This window comes from Ylistrum balloti, unplaced genomic scaffold, assembly GCF_031769215.1.
Source record: "Ylistrum balloti isolate Yb309-2 unplaced genomic scaffold, AGI_CSIRO_Ybal_v1 Utg369730, whole genome shotgun sequence".
Taxonomy (NCBI): domain Eukaryota; kingdom Metazoa; phylum Mollusca; class Bivalvia; order Pectinida; family Pectinidae; genus Ylistrum; species Ylistrum balloti.
In genome coordinates this window covers 1,098,811-1,122,376 of record NW_026781945.1, presented here as the reverse complement: position 1 = coordinate 1,122,376, position 23,566 = coordinate 1,098,811, and the positions used below count along the sequence as shown (strand labels likewise).

Here is a 23,566-nt window from a genome sequence, read left to right as displayed (position 1 = left end):
TTGTCGTTTCAGGATGGAATCTCTTTGGAAACTTCTCCAAGTCTTTGGGTGATCAAGAAATGCTCCCAAGCAGTACACATTTCAGCTGGGGCTACCCCCCAGGGGCATCTGAATATAATGTTAAGAACAGTGGTGTACCAGATAATGCTTCTGCAAAATTTGACTATGACTTCCTGTTGGAACATCAACTCATTCACATGAAAGGTTATAAACGCGGCTGTGTGTATTGTTACCTGGTGGGGCGTCGGTATGCCTGCGGCAAATCCACCAGTACTTACTATCGCTGTCAACGATGCATGACCCCTCTCTGTAGGTCTGCACAAAATGACTGTTATGTCAAATTCCATGAAATAGTTAAAGCCAATCCTCAGATTGATCCAGAAATGCTACAAATTATGCTGCGGAAAATGGGGAATTTGAAATCTGCCACCGAAATGAATAATTTGAAATTGTGATATTTGGTGTTTTGGTCTTGTAAGGAAGAACAATGGCAGTGTCTTGTGTCCACCATGAATTTTTGTACACAATCTGACCTTGGAACTGTAATCTAGCCCAGAATGACCTTTGGTCTGCAATCTACCACAGCCTGATCTTGACTACAAAGGCAAGAGGACTGCACTCTAGCTCAGTAGGACCTTGAAACCTCAATCGATCTAGCAGAGCCTTGCATCATCACTACAGTCTAGCTCCGCCTTACATATGGATTACAATCAAATGTAATTGGTGTGTTGAACATATGATTAGTTTTGAGTAGTTTACTTTTGATATCATCCTTTTATTGGACAAGTGGGGATACGTATTGTAGTTAGAATTAAGGAATATCTTCACAAAGGCCGCAGTGTTAATGGTGCCTTCTTTATGCTTTCAGGCATCACCACTTCTGCACCAACTGAAGACTTTCCAGCTGGTTCTAGTTGGTATTCCTATGATACTTCGGGCCTTTCTCTCCCGCCCCCTCCCCCAGCCTCGGGGGGAGGGGAACAGGACAACATGACTGCGTTTTCAGGGTTCCTTGGCCATGGGCTTGCCCATATCCAGGGCCACAAGAAGGCATGTCATTACTGTGACCTTGTAGGCAACAAATATCCATCTGGATATACTGTAAAGTCCTACTATCACTGTACACTTTGTGATGTTCCCCTCTGTCGCTACGGACAGAGTGACTGCTTCATAAAATTCCATGAGCTGGTGCAAGCTCATCCAGATATTGATCCCAAAAGACTGAATAAATTCATGAAAGCAAAGTTTGCGAATAATTCCGTGTCGTTTCAGATACCTCCTAGTTACTTGTCGGATCATAAATAATTTGATGTTCTGAGGGGGCAACAGGTAACTAAAAGTAGTAGATATGGAGTTTGTCGTATCTGTAAGTTGACCAACACAAAATATGTCAGTTCTTTGGTTCATTTGAAATAATGATGAAGATGTGGAGTTTGTCATGTCTGTACATGTGTATAAACATCAATGCTATTAAATGAAAATGGTTTTGAAGGATCGGTGGGGGAATGTAATTATGTTTATTGCTTTTCATTTGCTCAGTCCCTTTGCTGTCTATTTTTACGAGACTGCTTTTTACACTATATTAAATTCGTTAAAGGCTAAAAATTCCTGGGACTCCCATTGTTGAACATTGAGGAGCATTATACTGCTGTTGGGGTACTTGTAAATGAGACCCATTTAATAGATTTGATTGTTTTGAGCCTTTACGTTAGTTTCTATCCCTGTAACATGTGTTATTCCTCATAAATTTTATTGTCTTAAAACTAATTATGATGTAGGAATAAATTTGCTCAAGGTATTTGCAATGAATGGACTGATTTAAAATGCTTTTTTTACTTAAGGGCCGCTTTTCAGTAGTACATTGTGACTCATACTTACGATATAGAACTTTCAGCGTCTGCTTCATATATTTTTGATTATTATTATCTCTCATGTTGTAAATACAAAATGTTTGCTAAGTTATGAATAAAAGCAGTCTATTCTTTCTCATTATGAGTTTTGGTTGATTATCAATGATACAATGGATTACACAGGACATAATTTGGACACATAGACAATTGGATTTTACCTTTAAAGGTACTATAATTATGGTGGATTCTTGAAACAGTTGTTTTAGTGTCTATAAATGGGTGCAGTTTTGACAATGGCGCTACATAGATAAATTCCTAACAAAATCTAACATGGGGTTATTACTTGTTTCAGAACTGGTGCATGAACATGCCACTGCCTGTTCAGAACTACGAAATTCAGGTAGCATGCTTGAGCTGCCTGGAAACAAGGGAAGAGAAATTGATATTTCACGTTTATATTCAAGAGGTTTTGGACCAACTGCAGGCATAGACTACGCAAATATTAATTGCAAGATGGAAATCGGTCATTCAGAGTTACCTCCCTTTGGAGGGGGTGCAAAAGTTTTCAGTATGTCAGAATTACCTTCCTTCGGAGGTGGTGCACGATTCAGCAGTCCCACTGAATTACCTCCCCATGGAGGCATTCATAGATCTGGAATTGGTGGGGCTATTGTCAAGGAGTCCGAATTAGATTTTGGCCTTTTTGGTGTAAACATGTGTAGTGTAATGGGGAATCTACGGCACACCATAGCTCCTAATCCCGAGGGAAAAACAAGGTCATGTGTATACTGCAAGATTTATAGAAACAAAACTGACTGTGGCTGGCATGTTAAGTCGCGCTATCACTGTAAAGTGTGTGAAGTGCCTCTCTGTAGTGGTAAAAGAGACTGTTATAACAAGTTTCACCAACTCATGCAGTCAGTACTGATGCCTAATCTTGTGTGGGATTTTGATACAAAAAGCTCCTATGACATGTCAAATTTTACCAGCCATACTGACTCCAATACAAACTAAATTGTACTGAATTATAAATTGAATATCCTTTCAGACTGGACTGATAAAGCCTATAAGAAATATTTAAGTAGTTGCTGTTACGATTGTACAGAAATCCAAGTGTTTTAAATATATTTCTTCTGTTGCTATGGGTACATGGTGTTGGGCTTTAAACCCGAGGTATATATAGGGGATATAAAAAAGCATCTGGTAATTTGTCTTCTTTCCCTTTCAGGGCCTCTGTCTTTTTGGCCCGGTCCTGGTGATGAGCTCTCCGAGAGTAATTTGTCTCCCATAAACCCTCGGATAAACACCCTGTACTTCACTGATAGCGGCCCTCATCGACTTGTACCCAATGAGGGCAGCAAGCTGAAAACGTGTGGTCTTTGTCACATGAATCAGATCAAGTCCAAGCTGGGTTGGCGGATACAGTGTCGCTTCCAGTGTGATGTGTGTGGTGTTCCCCTCTGTAAGGGACGACGAAATTGTTTCGTAGATTATCACAACATCATGTTTGGAAAGTTAGAGGGTCATGGAGATGCTCCTCCCATGATGAAACAAATACAAGATGATACTGTTCCTCCGTCTGGTTCATCCCTTGGTCTTCCTTCTATGATTCTGCCTGCACAATCGTCTACAAGTCCAATGCCAGTATCTTCGAGTCATCCTCCTAATTTGTCTCTGATGCAGACTGATCAACTTTCCTCCATTATACAGTCACACTCTCAGTCTGTAGGTCACCACCTACAAATGACCTCTCAGCCTCCGCTTGCCTCACCAGATAACAGATTTAAGATGGAGCCAAGATTCAAGGGGGGGTTCCAGTAACATGAATGGGCCAATATGAGAGTCTCCTGAAATAGGACTTTATAGTAACAAAATAGAAACTCTTTGTATAGAAATTGTTCATGCTTTATTTGAAAATTTGTGGACACTTCTACCACATTAAAACAAGTTGATGTGTTCATTATCGTTGAAGTGTTAATATATACATGGTTTAATTAACATTTCAAGGTCAAGTTGATGCAAACTTCATTGTTATGTGTGTGTATGCTTGATGACAATGCCTTGAAGAAAGCTTAGTGTACTAGTACAAGAAAGTGTAAAAAGGATGTGATAGATTCAATTGATTGGATGTGAAATCAAGAATTAAATAGAGAAACTGAAGAAACCTCCACACAATTTTTCAGTGATCCTCAATATGAAGAGTATAATATGTATATTTACACCAATGCTTTTGTGGAGTTTCTTAAAAGCTCCACAGCCATGACACCAATTATTCTCCAATCAATATTTTATGGTTTTTCTGTTGCGATGATGAACATGGCATTTTGAAAATCAGTTGGACTGGAAAACTGAAGTGCTATGGAGAAAGTTCAGAAAAAGTGTCTGCTTTGATGTTTTCTATGTTAATTTTGATGCATCTACTCTGGAAAGTCCTTCAAGAGGGAGAATTCCTAGTACAAAATGTTCATGACTTTTGGAGAAACAATAATAGCTTTTTGTCTCCTTTCAGGCCAGGACTGGCCGGGATGCACTTTCTCTGAGAACCTGTTAGGGCTGTTGCCTGGTCAGATCGGGCAAACCCAGTTCTCTTCTATCAGTGGAATAGCCGGTCACAGACTTGTACCAACAGCATTCAATAAACTCAAGAAGTGTATATACTGTCAATTCCATAAAATCAAGACTAAATCAGGCTGGCAGGTGGCCACACGACATCAATGTGAAGTCTGCAGTGTGCCGCTGTGCCTTGGCAAACGGATGTGCTTTCAGGAGTTCCATGCTATTCTCTTTAGTCAACAGGATCATCCTTTACTGCGTAAAGCTCGAAGATTGCAGCAGTCATGTTTTCAGCAAACATTCTAGAAATTTACATTAGAGATTCTTAGGTTTGTCATTTGTCTAATTGATATTGAATGTGTACTAGTTACATTAAAGACCAGGAATTTTAGACCACAGGTATTCCATCTGTTGACACTTGATAATGGATGTTAGAGGTTTTTGAAATTTTAAGTGTACACATCTGGATGTTACCTTGGTTACAGTGTACACATCTGGATGTTTCCTTGGTTACAGTATACACACATGTGGATGTTACCTTGGTTAGTGTACACATCTGGTTGTTACCTTGGTTACAGTGTACACATCTGGATGTTACCTTGGTTACAGTGTACACATCTGGATGTTACCTTGGTTTTATTGTACAAATTTGGGTTTTGCCTGTTTTTTAGTGGTCATAACTGAGAGTTGCCATGGTTAAAATGTACGCAACAAAATTGCTTTTGATATTGAAAAGGTTGATATTTTTGGTACAAGATACATCTTGTTAGGAGTTGATATATCTAGAGGTCATGTGATCAGGACAATACTCATATCTTAAAAACTTAATACATCATTTGAGATGTGTGGTGTTTGTAGGATTTATGGGCATCTGTACATTTATATAGAACAAAGTGTTCATCACCCCACAAATGGTACCTTGTATGATTGGTGTCTCAAAGGTCATTCACAGCAAATACATTAAAAGTATCTTGTTAAACCCAAGCCTGTACATAATTGTATATTGTGATTGTTGAAATAAAAATTTTGAAATGTTTGACTGGCTGCATGCATAATTTTATAAGGGGCATTTATGTTGTGATGAAGGGCATCCAGGTGTCGGAGAGTGCATCATCAGCTGACAAGTCTCTTGTTTCTGATTTCAGACAGAGGTTCTGTCCATGGCTGGAGATCTCATTATACTTACGTAGATCCAGGATATGACTACACTGACACCAAGTATATGCTGCATGGAGGGGGAGGGGCTACAACTGTTGTGGGAGGGGCTGTATCTGGTGTGGGTGGGGACAATGACATTGGGGTTCCACACGGCCATAGCCTTGTACCAACAGAGGGAAACAAGTTAAAGAATTGTGTTTTTTGCAAGTTTCATAAAGTGAAAACTAAATCTGGTTGGAAGGTTCATACGCGACACAAGTGTGGGGCATGTGATGTAGCTCTTTGTAAAGGCTCTCGTGGTTGCTTCCGTCTCTATCATGACTATCTCACTATAGCAAGTCATCGCAACAAAATTGTCCAGGATTACTGCCCAGAAACAAAGTACCAGATTTAACATTCATGAAAGTTGTGCCATTCATGAAATTTGGAGAAAGTGTATTTCGATTTTCCTTGAAAGAGAAATATGGAAGGATGGACAAAAACAGGTGGAGCCACAATCACATAGGATACTCCTGATAGAAAATCTGTTAGAACTTGTCATCCTGTCACTGATTGAATAGTTTCTTTTGTGAAAATTGTGGAGGAAAGTGTTTCTGAACTTTTGAATAAGCTTTGATCTTGCTACCTGTGGGTAACATTGTCTTTCTTTCTTCTTTCAGACTTTGGATTCCCACAGGGCTATATATATCCCTTCAATATAGCCTCCCGGGAGAGTTATGCCCCATGGTATGGCTACAGTCGAAAGTCACCTGGGGCACCACGAAGGGTTTCTCTGACACCCAAAAAAGTGGTTGGGGATAGCTCTCAGCAGCATAAACTTGTGGCCACAGAAAACAATAAACTCAAGAATTGTTTGTATTGTCAGTACCATAAAGTCACGACAAAATCTGGTTGGCGGGTATCAACTCGTCACAAGTGTGAGGCGTGTGATGTGGCGCTTTGTAAAGGACGTAGGTGTTTTGAGCTGTATCATAATACCGTGTTTCAGACACTCTCTGGTAATATAGATACTAACACTGATTGTCTAGCTAACACAAAGGACATAGATACAGCGCATATCCAGTCTACCACGCCAAAAGACTATGATCCTCTCGAGCACTTGTAGGCAATGAAAGATTGAAATTTAGTGGCACCAGTAGGACATTCATTAAGTTACCACTGATATGAAACCTGATTATAGATCAAATTAAATTATCATTTTATTACTTGTTTCATGTCACTTGATGTTGTCACTCCCTACTTGATATCAGAATATTTTATATTTCCTAACTTATGGGAAAAAGACTCTGGCCTTTCATTATCAACTAAGTGGGTGGGGATATAATTGTATATACAGCATGAATCAGTTTCCTTAAAAGCAACATATGAGTGAATGATTGTGAAAGATTTACACAAAGTTGAAGGTTCTTCATGCTCTGACAACTCTGTTTAAAATCTCATTCCAGCAGATTATTTTTGTAATGTCTTTTCTTAGTACTTGAATTGACCGTCAGACAACTTTGCTTTTTTAGATATGTTGACAAAATTGTAAATAGTTTGGGTACAAAAGTCAGTGTTTTGCCCACATTGTCACAGATTTCTGTACATGTGTAAAATCAAAATGACGTGCGTTACTTTTTTTTTTTTTTTGCAGAAAGAATCAGCGTCAATAAATTGTGTTACATAAAGATTTTTCTGGCTTGTTGTTCATGATGATGAATGATTAAAATCATCTAAGATGGGTTACTGAAGATTTTTCAAAAATTCGTGATATTTTGAATACAACTGAACACAAAGTACAGGCATTGTAAAGTTTCTTTTGTGAAGAATATATTGATTTGAAGCTCCTGAAAGTGTTAAAATTTTTAGTTTTTGTATTCATGTAATTTTTGGAAAGATTAAGTGAACCCATCTTTAGCCGGTTGTATGTGAAGACATTACTGCTGTTTGACGTCAAAATAGAAGTGATGATATGACCAACTGTTGCGGTTTAACATTGAATGTCAAAACATTGGAATTGAAATGTCTCCTTATCTTAAATTGACAAGGTCTTTCCCCAAGGTCAAGACTACAACTTTATCATTCCTTGTCCTTTCCCATATTTTCCAGAACCACATTGGAAGGGTCAAGGGAGAATTGGGACGACCTTCACAGGTCCTGACCTTGGCCAATCAGTGGACATGAGCTTGCTAACGGGGGCCTGGACTAGTGGGCAGTATGCTGGACAGTCCAGTGAAACCCTTGTACACAGAGCAGTCAGAAATGAGGGCTATAAGCTCAAGTCATGTGTTTTGTGTCAGGCAAACAGAACCAAGACCAAAGCTGGTTGGCGAGTATATGCACGCTTCCAATGTGAGCTTTGTGGTGTGGCACTCTGTACAACAGCAGAACGTAATTGTTTCACTAAATATCACAACCTAATGGCGGAGAGTTATCGTACAAGTATGCATGGGAATTATACCTATAGTAGTATCAGTTCATCTGTGATGAATGTTCCAACGCCAACAGAGATCGAAAAAGAGGGAGCCACAAGCAAGATACAGGATGACAACTCTGAATACTTCAAAAGAGATGCCTGGTTACACCCACAACCCGAATAACCCCCTCAGAAAATTATTAAGGGTATAAGTAAACCATTTACCATGACCTTTGGACAAATAAAAGATGTATCGAAACCACTTTGATATCCTTTAGTTGTGTTATATGTGTGGCCTTTATATGATTAGAAATTACCATCTTCAACACGAGTCCTTTAAGGACATATTACCTGGATTTTTTAGCAGTGCTGATGTGAAGGTGTGTTTGTGAATGATACTCTGCAATGTGAAACGGTTTCTTGAGAGATGCTTTAATTCGGAGGCGAGATTTGTTGAGTTATTGTACCTGTATGTTTAATCACTCCTCCTGAGTGTCCATTATGGATACTGGAGTAACCAGTATTCGCGGCTGACTAAGGCTATACTTTTCTGTTTTCAGACCCTGGCTTCATCCCAATGGCATCATCAGGGGTCAAGGCCATCTCTGGGTATCCCTATAGTGGTGTCTCGTACAACCCAGGGCTGAGACATGTGCCTCAGCACTACGAGGGTAATAAACAAAAGCTGTGTGTACAGTGCCTACAGAATTGCACACGGACCAAGTCCGGATGGCATGTGTACACCAGGTTCTACTGTAGGGTCTGTCTGGTACCCTTGTGTAGAGGACCCCCGCGCCACTGCTTCGCTGTGTACCACACCTGCTGTGAGCCAGGGCAGGGCATGATCCCTAACGTGGGACAGGGCATGGTTTCAAATGTAGGGCAGGGCATTGCTGGACATGGTATATTCCCAAGAGTGGATCAGGATATTATCCCTGGGCAGGATGTGGTCCCTAACACAGGACAGAATATAGTCTCAAGTCCCTTGTCCCAGAAATCTATGCATTCAGGAAACTTCCCCATCTGATTGATGCTCAACTATGGAATATTTTCCTTTAACTGGAATATTGGTGTTGGTTGCATGTAGTTCATGAAAATGGACATTCAGCAGATACCATGGTATAGATATTAAAATATGGTGATGTAATGTAAACAAATACGTTTGAGTTTTTGCATGAAGATAGTAATGTAAGCAAAAACATAACAGACACACTGGGAAGTTGAATGACCTTAGTCTTATTGTCTAGTGTCCTGAGGAGATATCTTTTCATTAATATCACACAAATTCTCGTGGGAAAGGAAGGAGAACTTACAATCCAACTCTTTCAGTTGTACATATTTTAACATCCTCCTGGTGGATTCATAACATGATAAGAAATTTTAGTAATCATTGCACATTGTTTATATGTAGTGATGAAAACATTGTACATGGACAGATATATACTCTGCCTGTATAAACATTGTACCTGTACAGATATATAAACATTGTACCTGGACAGATATATAAACATTGTACCTGTACAGATATATAAACATTGTACCTGTACAGATATATAAACATTGTACCTGTACAGATATATACAAACATTGTACCTGTACAGATATATAAACATTGTACCTGTACAGATATATACAAACATTGTACCTGTACAGAGATATACACGTTGTACCTGTACAGATATATAAACATTGTACCTGTACAGATATACAAACATTGTACCTGTACAGATATATAAACATTGTACCTGTACAGATATACAAACATTGTGCATGTACAGATATACAAACATTGTACCTGTACAGAGATATACACGTTGTACCTGTACAGATATACAAACATTGTACCTGTACAGAGATATACACGTTGTACCTGTACAGATATACAAACATTGTACCTGTACAGATATATACACGTTGTACCTGTACAGATATATAAACATTGTACCTGTACAGATATATAAACATTGTACCTGTACAGATATATAAACATTGTACCTGTACAGATATATAAACATTGTACCATTGTGCATGTACAGAGATATAAACATTGTATATAAACATTGTACAGAGATATACACATTGTATTGTACCTGTACAGATATATACAAACATTGTACCTGTACAGATATATAAACATTGTACCTGTACAGAGATATAAACATTGTACATGTACAGAGATATAAACATTGTACCTGTACAGATATATACAAACATTGTACATGTACAGATATATACAAACATTGTACATGTACAGATATATACAAACATTGTACCTGTACAGATATATATAAACATTGTACCTGTACAGATATACAAACATTGTACATGTACAGATATATAAACATTGTACCTGGACAGATATACAAACATTGTACATGTACAGATATATACAAACATTGTACCTGGACAGATATACAAACATTGTACATGTACAGATATACAAACATTGTGCATGGACAGATATACAAACATTGTGCATGGACAGATATACAAACATTGTGCATGGACAGATATACAAACATTGTACCTGTACAGATATATAAACATTGTACCTGTACAGATATACAAACATTGTGCATGGACAGATATACAAACATTGTACCTGTACAGATATACAAACATTGTACCTGTACAGAGATATACACGTTGTACCTGTACAGATATACAAACATTGTGCATGGACAGATATACAAACATTGTACCTGTACAGAGATATACACGTTGTACCTGTACAGATATATAAACATTGTACCTGTACAGATATACAAACATTGTACCTGTACAGATATACAAACATTGTACCTGGACACAGTTGTAAATGCTGTATCTTACAAGAGTTAAGAACATTGTTTATATTTAGAAATGTAAGCCCGATAATGGCTAGACATTTCGTATACAGACTTAAAAGTCCATGTATTAAATAAAGATGCAAGATGGAGGTAATATCAGTATCTAGGAATTAAATTACACTTATTGTAACTGGAAATGTAGTTTTATTTCAATAAAATTAAAAAAGGTCTTGTCTTAGTTTTCATTTATTGATACGTCTAGTGCTTATAGAAATATATCAGGATTCAAGGAAATCCGTTTTCTTTACCTTGGGTATACAAGGCTGTTCGCAGATCACACAAGATACTTTCAGATTCCAACTGACAACTGCTGTGGATCAATCTCTGATCCCTAGATGATACTGTAGCAGTAAATGTGTTTTGGTTTTTATACTGGCTGCTGAAAGTGTCAATGCCTCTTTACATTGGCTGTAAAACTTGTACCTGTTCGAGGACTCCATGTTGGCTGTAAATATTGTATTTGAAGGAGGATTTGATTTCAACGGTAACTATTGTACTTATTCAAGGATTAGTGTTTTGGCTGTAAATATTTGATATGTTAGGGGATTTGATTTTGGCTTTCCTCTTCCTGTTTCAGTACATATGGGACCTTACGCAGCTCTGAGGCATTTCTATGACAGCGTTGAAGGTTCTCAGCATAAGCCGGTCAAAAATGATGGCTATAAGCAGAAGAGATGCGTGTATTGTCAGTCAAAGCGTGTTCGCACCAAATCTGGGTGGAGTGCATTCTCACGTTACCACTGTTCCATGTGTAATGCAGTGTTATGCACTGGGGAACGCAACTGTTTTGTCAACTACCACAATCTCCTCTTTGGGTCAGGAAGTTTTTTCCCTCAATCAGATCGAGACATTGTTGGAGTGTCAAATGTGTCTGGACATGATCATCTTGTCTAGACTAGGTAAAAGAGCAAATATTAGATTTGAGAGTCTTGATTTACCCATTAACTATCTCGTGTACAGTAAATAGGGTAACATTCACATGATGAAATCTGTCTCTTAAACCATGCATTGTTGGATCGGTGTGCTGTAGAAGAGCAGCAGTGAAAGTTACCTTTAAATCCTCAACCTAAAAAATTTTTAATGTACAAGACACCGCAGAACTGTTGGAATACATCTTGTGATGTTGGACTGAAACATTAAGTTGCTATGTTCGTGATAGGTTGCAGCATCTTGGTTAAGTGTGTACTGTTTGATGCCTGTTTGTACCTAACCCATGCATGATGGTACTTGATAGCACGCCTAGCCCTAACACTTGCATGGTGCAATGGTGGAAACTCATGGACCCCTGTTCTTTACAATTTCAGTTAAATTCCCTAAGGTTCCAGGGCCGCTGGCCTACAGATGTGAGACATCTCCCCGACGTCCTGCCTGGAACATAGAACTCTTGTGTAATGGACTTGTCCACCGGGCAGTGAGACGAGAGAACAACAAAAGGGCTCAATGTTACTACTGCAGAAAAAACAAGTTAAAAACTAAATCTGGCTGGGTTGTCTTCACGAGAATGGAATGCTCGGAATGTGCAGTCCCACTCTGTATAGGAAATAAATCTGATAGAAACTGCTTTGAGTTGTTCCACACAAGTTCAGTTTCAGTCGACAGGGGTGGGGACTCTGAATTAAAGCCAAATTTGATGGCTGATGATGGGAATATGGGATGGAAATTCCATGAAATGTCCTTTCCTGGGAACAGGGTTGTCGGGTCTGGTGACCATTATGCAGTCTCAGGGTTACAACGGGTAACCACAGGTGACCAGAGAATAAGGTACAGTCACCAATCTGAAGAAGACTCCATGTTGAGTGCCCAGGATCAACACCTAGATATCAAGGACATTCCACCAATATTCTGTGATGATTAAACATCAGGGACGTGTGCGCTTGATTTTAAAAGTCTTGATAGTTGAGTGATATCACAGATGATTCCTTGAAATGTTGATCTTCCCTTACAGGAGTCAATTCTTGAACTTAAAAGAAAACTTTCCTGAAGTATTGAACTGCTTTGGTGTATTACAAAGTACTGAACTCGCTTTAAGACTGACTTTCAATGATGAAACCTATTGTTGTGTTTTGACATGCACTTATATACTAGAGCATGAATATGGGTGACATTGATTACCAAGACTTGTGAAGCCAATGTGTAGTAACAGTGTCAGAAATTAATACATTTAGGTATATAATGTTGTACAAAAAAAACCTGAAGCATAGCACCAGTATATTATAGTGCTATTTATAGGATTTTTGATAAAGTGGATAGCATCAACATAATTCATTATTGGTGTCATATTGAATCATTTGAATATGACTTCTGAATTACTAGTCTTAATGGTGCATTTACCATATAGCCCTAGTGCTTAGAAACTTGTCAATATATTTCAGAGGGTGAATCCAACTTTTATAGTCAGTTGTATTTTATGATAGAAAATATGTTTTGTTACATATAGGGACTTACTATGGGATTATTAAAAAACAATGTAACCAATTACTTCTGGGCATGATTGTGGGGTTTTCCACAGCTGGGTATACTGAATCAGTTGGAATTTGGTAATCATACCTTCAGTTTGGCCAACTACATTTATTTTTAGATCCCAGTATATAGTTGGATTTGATACATTCTTACAACATACATTACTAAAATACATTGCTAATTATCAAACAAAAGAAATAGTTTCCTAAAAACACATTGTACTTTCATACATCTTTCATACACCATAGCGTTTGTTCTGTTCAATGTTGAGTTATTTGAAGTTCCATGCTTGGTTATGTTGGTGTTGAATTCTGTTCTAAATTCATAGTTTCTATTGGGATGCAGTTGCCATGGCAAATCCTTCATCTTTAGTTGCAGGCATCATGCGTAGAAGGGAACCTTTGATCCGGATAGCCCCAGTAAAACCTCCATGGAGTTACCAAATCTCCTATGGTGGGGTCATCCATGAGACTGTAAGAACAGAGAACAACAGAAAAGTATCCTGTATCTATTGTAAGATGCTGAATTTGACAACCAAGTCAGGCTATGCAGCTTCCACTCGGAGGATGTGTTCTGTCTGTAAAGTACCCCTGTGTATAGGAACAAAGACGGGACGCTATTGTTTCGAGATGTATCACAGATATGTTGGATTATCCCCAGATCAGTTTTTACAAGTGGCTGGTAATCGTATATTAAGCTTTCATCGAATGCCAAGTCATCAGTATTAGAGAGGAATTCCTGTATTCTGGTTTTGTAGTTTCTGATGTTGAATTGAATTGTTGTTACTTGTTAATCAGTTAAGTACTACAGCGCATGTTTTTCTTCTGAATCCAATAGAATGCCATTTTGGATTTTAGAAATATTTGTGTTGTACATGATTTCTGTTTCCCTGAGGTAAAAGGTGTTCTAAAATTTCTGTTAACATTTCTGGTATAATTCATATTTGATACACTTAGTAATGTCTTCCCACAGAAATTTTCAGTGGAGAGATGTGTCAGAAAATCATTATTTTAACAAATGACAGTTATTTTCTTGAATGAAATGTTTGTTTTTAGCACATGTGGTTTTTTTTATATACTCTTATAGTTGTAGCAGATGCTTTATAGTTCTTGTAAATATGTTAATGCATGTTATTTTGAAATAAAATAAAACTTCATAGAACCAACAGAATGATGTTATTATCATTTGATTGATTTTGTAGTGAGTTACTCTCTATAGTGTATGTTATTTCCACTTTTTCCACTTTCCATTCGTTGGACTTTGTCCTCGTCCTCACCTGTTAATGGCCCTATTGACCTTTTATGTGTTGACGGGCCGTTAAGATGGTAATAGTAATAGAAACTTTTCTGTTGGAAAACACACAATACACACAATGTTTATTTATCAAGATATTTGACACTTTAGTCACAAGTTTATGTTTCTTAAGAAGCTGACCTGGTCATGGCTATAGTTGTGTCCTTGGGCAGTGCTGACCTTGTCATGGCTATAGTTGTGTCCTTGGGCAGTGCTGACCTCGTCATGACTATAGTTGTGTCCTTGGGCAGTGCTGACCTCGTCATGGCTATAGTTGTGTCCTTGGGCAGTGCTGATCTCGTCATGACTATAGTTGTGTCCTTGGGCAGTGCTGACCTTGTCATGACTATAGTTGTGTCCTTGGGCAGTGCTGACCTTGTCATGACTATAGTTGTGTCCTTGGGCAGGACACTTTACCTTTATTGCTCGAGATGACATGCAATGGCATCATGTGTTTGTGTGGTAGTCAAAAATTACTGCAAAGAGGCCCTGCCTCAAAATGACCCTAGCCATTCTCTTGGTGAAAAAACCTTACAGGAGACAAATTTTCAATGGTCTTTAACGGACCAAACAAAGTAGGATACTCTGATGAACCTGCTAAAAGTTGTAGTAAGAATGTTATAGAGGACAACATAACCTAGTATTTATATGGTGTACCATTAGATTTCATTTTAGATGGGTAGAAATAGGGTATTTCTGAATAGACTGTCAGTTCTGATTAAATCCACACTCTGAGTGGGTTGCCAGGATATTAAAACCTCGCTGTGAGTGGGTTGCCAGGATATTAAATCTTCACTCTGAGTGGGTTGCCAGGATATTAAATCTTCACTCTGAGTGGGCTGCCCGGATATTAAATCTTCACTCTGAGTGGGTTGCCAGGATATTAAATCGTGGGTTGCCAGGATATTAAATCCTAACTCTGAGTGGGTTGCCAGGATATAAAATCCTCACTCTTGAGTGGGTTGCCAGGATATTAAATCCTAACTCTGAGTGGGTTGCCAGGATATTAAATCTTCACTCTGAGTGGGTTGCCAGGATATAAAATCCTCACTCTGAGTGGGTTGCCAGGATATTAAATCTTCACTCTGAGTGGGTTGCCAGGATATTAAATCTTCACTCTGAGTGGGTTGCCAGGATATAAAATCCTAACTCTGAGTGGGTTGCCAGGATATTAAATCTTCACTCTGAGAGGGTTGCCAGGATATTAAATCTTCACTCTGAGAGGGTTGCCAGGATATTAAATCTTCACTCTGAGTGGGTTGCCAGGATATTAAATCTTCACTCTGAGTGGGTTGCCAGGATATTAAATCTTCACTCTGAGTGGGTTGCCAGGATATTAAATCCTAACTCTGAGAGGGTTGCCAGGATATAAAATCTTCACTCTGAGTGGGTTGCCAGGATATTAAATCCTAACTCTGAGAGGGTTGCCAGGATATAAAATCTTCACTCTGAGTGGGTTGCCAGGATATTAAATCCTAACTCTGAGAGGGTTGCCAGGATATAAAATCCTCACTCTGAATGGGTTTGCAAGGATATTACAACTGCAGTTTTATAAGAGTGATTATATAAGTTGTATACAGATCTTGGAGGCGACTCTGAAGGTGTTTGTTCTTTACCATTTCAGACTATTATAAAGAGCCTCTAAGGAGAGAAAATGTGCGACATCCATCCTGGAGCGTGCAGACCTCGTGTGCTGGCCTTGTCCACGAGGCTGTGAGACGCCCCCATAACAAGGTGGCACGATGTCGGTACTGCCGTATAAACAAGTTCACCACCAAATCTGGCTGGGTTGTCTTCACCAGGATGGAATGCTCCATCTGTCGTGTGCCTCTCTGTATTGGCAGCAAGTCTGACCGGAACTGCTTTGAGATGTATCATAGGGAATTAGGGCAACACCTTGAAAACCAGTCGCTCTTCTCACTGACTTCTGAAATGTCTAAGGACATGATATAACGAAAGAGGAATTAGGACAATACCATAAAAACCAGTCACTCTTCTCTCAGCACGCAATGTAGATAAAATTGAATGAGGGCAACACTCTTCTCTTACATTGAAATGATGCGACATAGAGAAAAGAAAAACACTTTTGAGAACCACCAGCCTTTCTCAGTGACCTCTAAATTGTGCAAAAATGCAATATAAACCGTTATTTATGACAGTTGTGTAGAAGTATGGTATAAAATGGTATTCTGTTTATCCAGGTATTCTGTGGTACCCCTGTGTTAGTTTTCTCTGTATTTCATTTTAGTCTTATAGATGTTTCAATAGGATTAGGTACTGGACGTCGTTCTCATTGGGTTCTTTTGGTGATATTACTGTAATCAGTGTTGTGTTGAATTCATGATGTTGTCTTTTAAAGGCAAGAATTACACATTACAGTATTTGTGTATTGGATCTGTTGAGTATTTGAGAATTCATATTTATCACAGTATCATGGTAGGTGTAAATTTGTAGGACTTTATGGTTTATTCTTGTATATTCATGTCCTATTTATGACACAATGATCATGACATGTCATGGTTTCAACATCACAAAATTTAGTATATATCCTATTGAAACACACAAAAGATCTTACGTACCTGGAAAATGGTTTTATCCCTGGCTAGCACTGACTTATCAATTCATTCTCTGCATTTAATTTAACATTTTTATTTTATTAACATTATCAGTAAAATGTGTTAAAGTTCTGATTAAAATAAGAATGACAAGTTATTGTCTTTAGTGGTAGTGTATTTAAGACTGAATGATTGATCATGAACTGGTATTTCACACCTGGTACAACAAGCCCCAGGACGTTTACCTAGTTAGAGTATGTAGTTAACTGGAGCTAAGTGTTGAGACTTGAGCTGGTCTTAACTCATGGTGTTCTTTCCCCTTTCAGACTCTGGCATTGCACCTTTTGGTAGGATATATAGCCAAATTCAGCGTAGTTTCCCTGGCCAAGTACAGACAGGGGAGATAACTCCATCATCAGATCAACACATTCCCTGTCGTACGCCGGGCAACACCCTGAAGCGCTGTTTGTTCTGTCAGTTGGGCCAAGTTAAAACCAAGTCTGGATGGAGCCCACTCACTAGGTTCCAATGTGGTAAATGTGGTGTGGCACTTTGTCTGGGTCAGAGGAGCAGGAAAAACTGCTTTCTCAACTACCATAGGTACATCGGTACTCTGTCTGATGCCAGGGGCATGTTAGACTCAAGTCTCCATGTGTCCCAAGCTGTGAGTTTACCCTTGTCGGATGAAAAGGGTCAACTTGGTTCAGATACCAGAAGTCTTTCTCTGCCAGATGTTGGGAGTCGCAGCATGTATAGTCAGCAAACATTGGGAGATCCTGTCAGTCCAAGGATATTGCAACCTCCTCTCTACAGAGATACTTCAAGTATCAATATGTCGTTACATCGAAGTTCTACTGACGTTTCAAACAGTTTGTTTCAATCTGCTGGTGACACTGTAGGTCATAGTATGTTCTCTCAAGGAATTCCAGGAGATCCTGCAAACTACAATCCTTACTCTGATCCAGCCCACGGAGAGAATTCTAATCAATAGACAGCAGTTTGATCCAGCTAATTGGTTATCACAGAGAGATGACAGTACACACATCTTAACATTCGTGACCACACAACAACGAGAAAGTTATGGATACTGTAAAGAACTTTATTTTTGCAGAGCTATTAATTTGCCATTGTATCGGTTTGGACTAGTTATCTGGGATTAGATTTTGTGTTTTTGTGTTGGTATACATGTATAAAGCCATATAACATTGATTTCAGTGTTAAAAATTTAGTTTATTGTAGCCAAAAAGACAACAGACAAATCATTTTGAAAATGTTTGAATTTCTTTTTGCATTGTGTTTCTCATACTTGATTATACAGAGTCATCGGAAATATATTCTTTAACATAAGTATTCTTGTGAACTTATGGAGATATCTTGTTGTATTTTACTTCTCAATAGGAACGGACAGTTATTGCTGGAGACTGAACATAATCGTTTTACCGTTATGTCAATACAGTGATGTTAAAGTCATTTATGAGAAAGAAAATTGGACTTTGTGCTTAAATAGTTTGTAAACTGTGTCCCACGCTCAGACAAAGTGTGAAACAATGAAACATCATTAAAAAAAATAAAACATTATTCCAAACATTTTCCATGTCATGTCAGTTCTGCCTGAATCACAAGATATTAAAAAATTTGAAAGCATATTTTATTTTGTTTCATATTTTTTCTGTAATAAGCCGTTTCAGGCCAACACGTTACCTCTGCTCAAATCACAAATTTAGTTTCAGAAATAACATTGGTTGGTAATTATACTTTGAACTACAATAGATAAGAGTGGTCTTATTACCTAGTTTGGGATTAACATGTTGAAAGTGGGTGGAATCAGTAGGATCAAAAAGCAGCGTCCTGTCTGTGATCATAGAGGGTTAAAGGTAGAACACAGCCAGAGGAAGGTAGCAAAAATCAGGGTCTGAAAAATAGGAATTTATGATTACCATACATCATCTTTATCATGGTGAAGCTTGTCCTGAGATTTTACAGGTATCAACACTGTATCCATAGTGACAAGCATCATCTTTATCATGGTGAAGCTTGTCCTGAGATTTTACTGGTATCAACACTGTATCCATAGTGACAAGCATCATCTTTATCATGGTGAAGCTTGTCCTGAGATTTTACTGGTATCAACACTGTATCCATAGTGACAAGCATCATCTTTATCATGGTGAAGCTTGTCCTGAGATTTTACAGGTATCAACACTGTATCCATAGTGACAAGCATCATCTTTATCATGGTGAAGCTTGTCCTGAGATTTTACTGGTATCAACACTGTATATTGGTCCATAGTTACACGACTAGTAGTAGTTACATGCTCTGTCTTGGAGAATCAAGTTCATGATGCGTTACATTCAATACAGAGATCTGACTTGTTTCAACAACAGGTGGGCCAACAGTAGATAAAATATTACTCTGTAAGTGGTAGTTTTAGATGTTTTAAGGTTTTTCCTGTCATACTCTCTATATTTGCCTTCTGTCATAGTGTCGTGAGTATTTTAAACAGTCGTGAAAACATGCCTTCGTCAGTGGAAACTTGCAGCATTTGTGGTTACTAGAGTTAATACAAGTGCTGTACCTAGTGTGATTTGTAGAACTACACATTTTTAGATATACCGTCAAAACAACACTGTAAGCTGCTGTAGTAATTACAGGTGTGTTATGATATGTAGTTACCTGTTTTTCTGGTATTTTACCTGTAACCTGTCTACTTCCTAGTATTACAGGTGTTTTCTTGCTCTTTGCAGGTGGGCTGATGCCAATAGGTCAGCACTCGCTTCCAACTTCAGAATTTGGGGATCACACTCTAGTACGAATTGCGAACAACAAAAAGATTCGCTGTGCCTTCTGTCAGGCTAATAAATATACCACAAAGTCTGGATGGGACCTGTTTACTAAGTTCAGATGTTCCAAATGTATGATTCCTCTGTGTACGCTTGTCTTTGGAGGCAAAAGAAATAAGAGGAACTGTTTTGATATTTACCATAGACAGCTATTGAACATGCCCGATGAATCAAAGAAACCATGGCAACAAATACCGCCATAACAGGTGTGACATCATTCCTTATAAAGAAATTTATATTCATTTCTTGTTCACTGTATAGAGTCAAAAAACTTCAGTTGATGCACTGTGAATTAGAAAACATAATGGTAATGAATTTCTCTGGTACGAATGGTATTGAATACATATTAACTGCAATATATATATACATTTATATCTTCCTCACTGTCAGGTGTATAATAATTTCAAAAGAGTGTGTTGAAAACAGTTTTCCTTCAGTCCTGAATTTCCTGTCATATCATCTAGCTAAAAGCTTGCCTAACAGCATTTCCTGTAAGTACACTGACGAATGCCTGTTAGTACACTGATGAGTGCCTAGTAGTACACTGACTAGTGTCTGTTAGTACACTGACTAGTGCCTGTTAGTACACTGACGAGTGCCTGTTAGTACACTGAAAAGTGCCTGTTAGTACACTGCCTAGTGCCTGTTAGTACACTGACTAGTGTCTGTTAGTACACTGACTAGCACCTAGTAGTACACTGAGGAGTGTCTGTTAGTACACTGACGAGTGCCTGTTAGTACACTGACTAGTGCCTGTAAGTACACTGACGAGTGCCTGTAAGTACCGTATAACTAAGTATACTAGTGCCTACAAGGGTGTATACTGGGTCAGTTGTGTGCTATTGATCTGTTCACTGACTAGTGAGCTGTAGAATGATTCTAGTGCCCTAGTCTGGTTATTGATTAGGTGACAAATTATGTTGCCTTTATCAGCAAGAACACTGCCAAGTCTGGAGGTAATGAATCACACAGACTGCAGGTGTAATCGTGTGTTTATTACAGATATAACTGGGCTATTATCCTTATTGATATTTCCTTGTGGGCTGATGATTCTATGGTCTATAAAACATGTTTTATACATGGCTGTATTATTACTTTTTATAAGAATATTAAATATTCCGGTTGCTTGACCTCATTTTGTCAGTTTGAACAATGAATAAAGCCACTGATATCCCTTACATAAAGAAAATTGATACTGGTAAAGTCTCTGGCAGGTGATGAAAGAAATTGGGGTGGATAATCATTCTTTTATATCTGATTGGGTGTAGGCTTTATATATATAGGTATGGATAAGTCAGTACTGAGTCCTACAGGCAATGTCCATGTTAATGTAGTTTCATTGCAGTTGTCATGTTAAGTATCTAGTTGGTTTGAATGCATGACTTAACAGGTATCTTTTTGGTTCTTTGCAGGTAGAGAGATGACGTTAGGTCAGTACTCCTTTCAGACCCTTCATCAATCAATGTATTCTGACGCTCCAGATTTTGGGGATCATACTATCATTCGAACAGATGGCAACAAAAACATACGCTGTGTGCTGTGTCAGGCAAATAAAAGTACCACAAAGTCGGGCTGGGACTCATTCACCAAGTTCAAATGTTCAAAATGTCAGATTCCTTTATGTACTACTGTTTACGGAGGCAGGAAAAGAAAGAACTGTTTTGATATTTACCACAGGCAGTTGATGGGATTATCTCACATGACCCCTGTAACCCCTGTTGCCCAGCAACCTCGGCAACAGCTGCCTTGGCAACAAGACAAGGGGACAGATACATTGGCCCCTGTGGTTTATGATGCTGGTAGACCTACCCTAAAATAGGAGAGAATAGATATACCTGTATTATGTTCATCATTGAATGTTTCTATAGTTTGGAAATGTGGAGACTTTTTCTGGGTTTTTTTCTGTTGACGATTTCACTAACATCAGATGTCACATTTTGGTTGCTTTTGGGTTCTGTAGGTCTGTTTTCTGTCTACATTGTTTGAAAAAGGTGAAGTTTGTGCTTATAAATGTATTGCAGTTCATCGTTTGATATTTAATAACTTACTTGTAGTAATGTGAAATGGAAATAAAAGAAAAAGAAGAAAACAGCTTTATCATATTTGTAATGTAAAAAGATCATTTAGATAAATAATAAGCATAGTGTGAACAAACTTTGAAACCAAAGACTTTCTCAGGAAAATAGCAATGTAGTACAAGGTGGCCTCAAAAATCAATCTTGATGGCTTTTGTAAAAGATAACCATGGTAAATTGAAATTAAGAAAAAAAATCTTATTTGAGGGGGAAAATTAACTCCTACAATAAAGATTATTAAACAACTGACAGATTGTCATGTGACTTGTAAAAATGTCACCATATTTTCCATAATATTGTTTAGCATTAGGGATTGTATAAGTTACTGCTGTCAGTAATTCTTTCAGACAAAACTGTGAATTTTGTTTTTAAAACGTGTATGCCATTTTTTCCCCCCATCTTTTTGTAATGAAAATATCTTGTATCACGTTTTTTGTCAATAAAATGTTCATTGTAGAACTTTTTGTTGTGTATTATTTCTGTTCATTGGTTTTATTGATACTTGTTGACAGTACAGGAAATACAACTTATGAGGTTTCTTACTCAAAGGGAGATAACTCATTTAATAAAATTTGAAGTCACTACAAAACAAAACAAAATATCACAGGGTGTTATTTTATTTGTCTGAAGCTGTATGATTTAACAAATACTTTTTTTGTGTACAAAATTGCTAGGCTTTTATTTAATATTCATTTTGTACTCATCAATTTTATCCTTATAGCAACAGGACAGTTTGGTTATTAAAGATGGAATAACTGTGCTGTTCTATGATTCCTTGTTTTGTAAGGATTATTTTACAGAACTATGTCTATAATTACTGTAGTTAGGACATGTATTTTATCTGTTGATTCAGGGTTTATATGGATAGTCCTTAAATAAAACCTGCTGGTATTGCAGTTGTACAAGGCTGTACTGACTTTGATTTTCTGGATTTTTGCAGGCCCCCTAAGGCGTCTGGGTATGCCTGAAAGTATGTCCCTACCCAGGGAACTCCAGATGCTACCTGGGTTTGCTGGGGCGTTTCCAAGCGTACCAGGTTTATCAGGGGAATTACCAAAGATGCCTGATTTTTCAGGTGAATTCAAGGCCCCACATATGGTTGAAATGAGAACAGATCATGTACCGATTCGTGTGGAGGACAATAAGAAAGTGCGCTGTGTACTATGTCAGCTCAATAATCGTACTACTCAGGCGGGATGGGCAATCTTCAGTAAATACAGATGTGCAAAATGTCAGGTGGCACTCTGCATTCTCACACCCCGCAGTAAAAAGATGCGAAATTGTTTTGACACATATCATGACCAGTTGTTCGGGGCTGAAGCTAATCGGAATAGAAATACGAATTCATTTGGTGCAATCAGTGAATAGTAGACGGAAGTAGGAACTCTTGGCTAGGCTGTTGTTGATGGGAAATAATAGTAACACATTGTGGCAGAATCTGGACAAACCTCATACATAGCTGAAGTAGTAGGGGTTAAGATAATGAATTTGATATTCAACAGAACCATCCAGACAACCTGATGGGAGAGTGTGTTGA

General features: G+C 38.2%; 1 protein-coding gene across 21 annotated transcripts in view; it reads left to right on the top strand.

Moving 5' to 3' along the window:
• The window catches only part of LOC132565634 (zinc finger and BTB domain-containing protein 17-like), a 65,063-nt gene that overhangs the window by 20,205 nt on the left and 21,292 nt on the right, over nt 1-23,566 (top strand). Inside the window, exons 5-6 of one of the 21 annotated variants that reach the window (XM_060230331.1) lie at nt 19,859-20,160; nt 21,367-22,488. The exons of 7 other annotated variants lie outside the window; for them this stretch is intronic. In XM_060230331.1, the coding sequence (XP_060086314.1) occupies nt 19,859-20,157 (299 nt within the window). In that variant the 3' untranslated portion in view covers nt 20,158-20,160; nt 21,367-22,488. 13 more of the 21 variants (XM_060230326.1, XM_060230305.1, XM_060230328.1 and 10 more) reach the window with 13 other exon arrangements.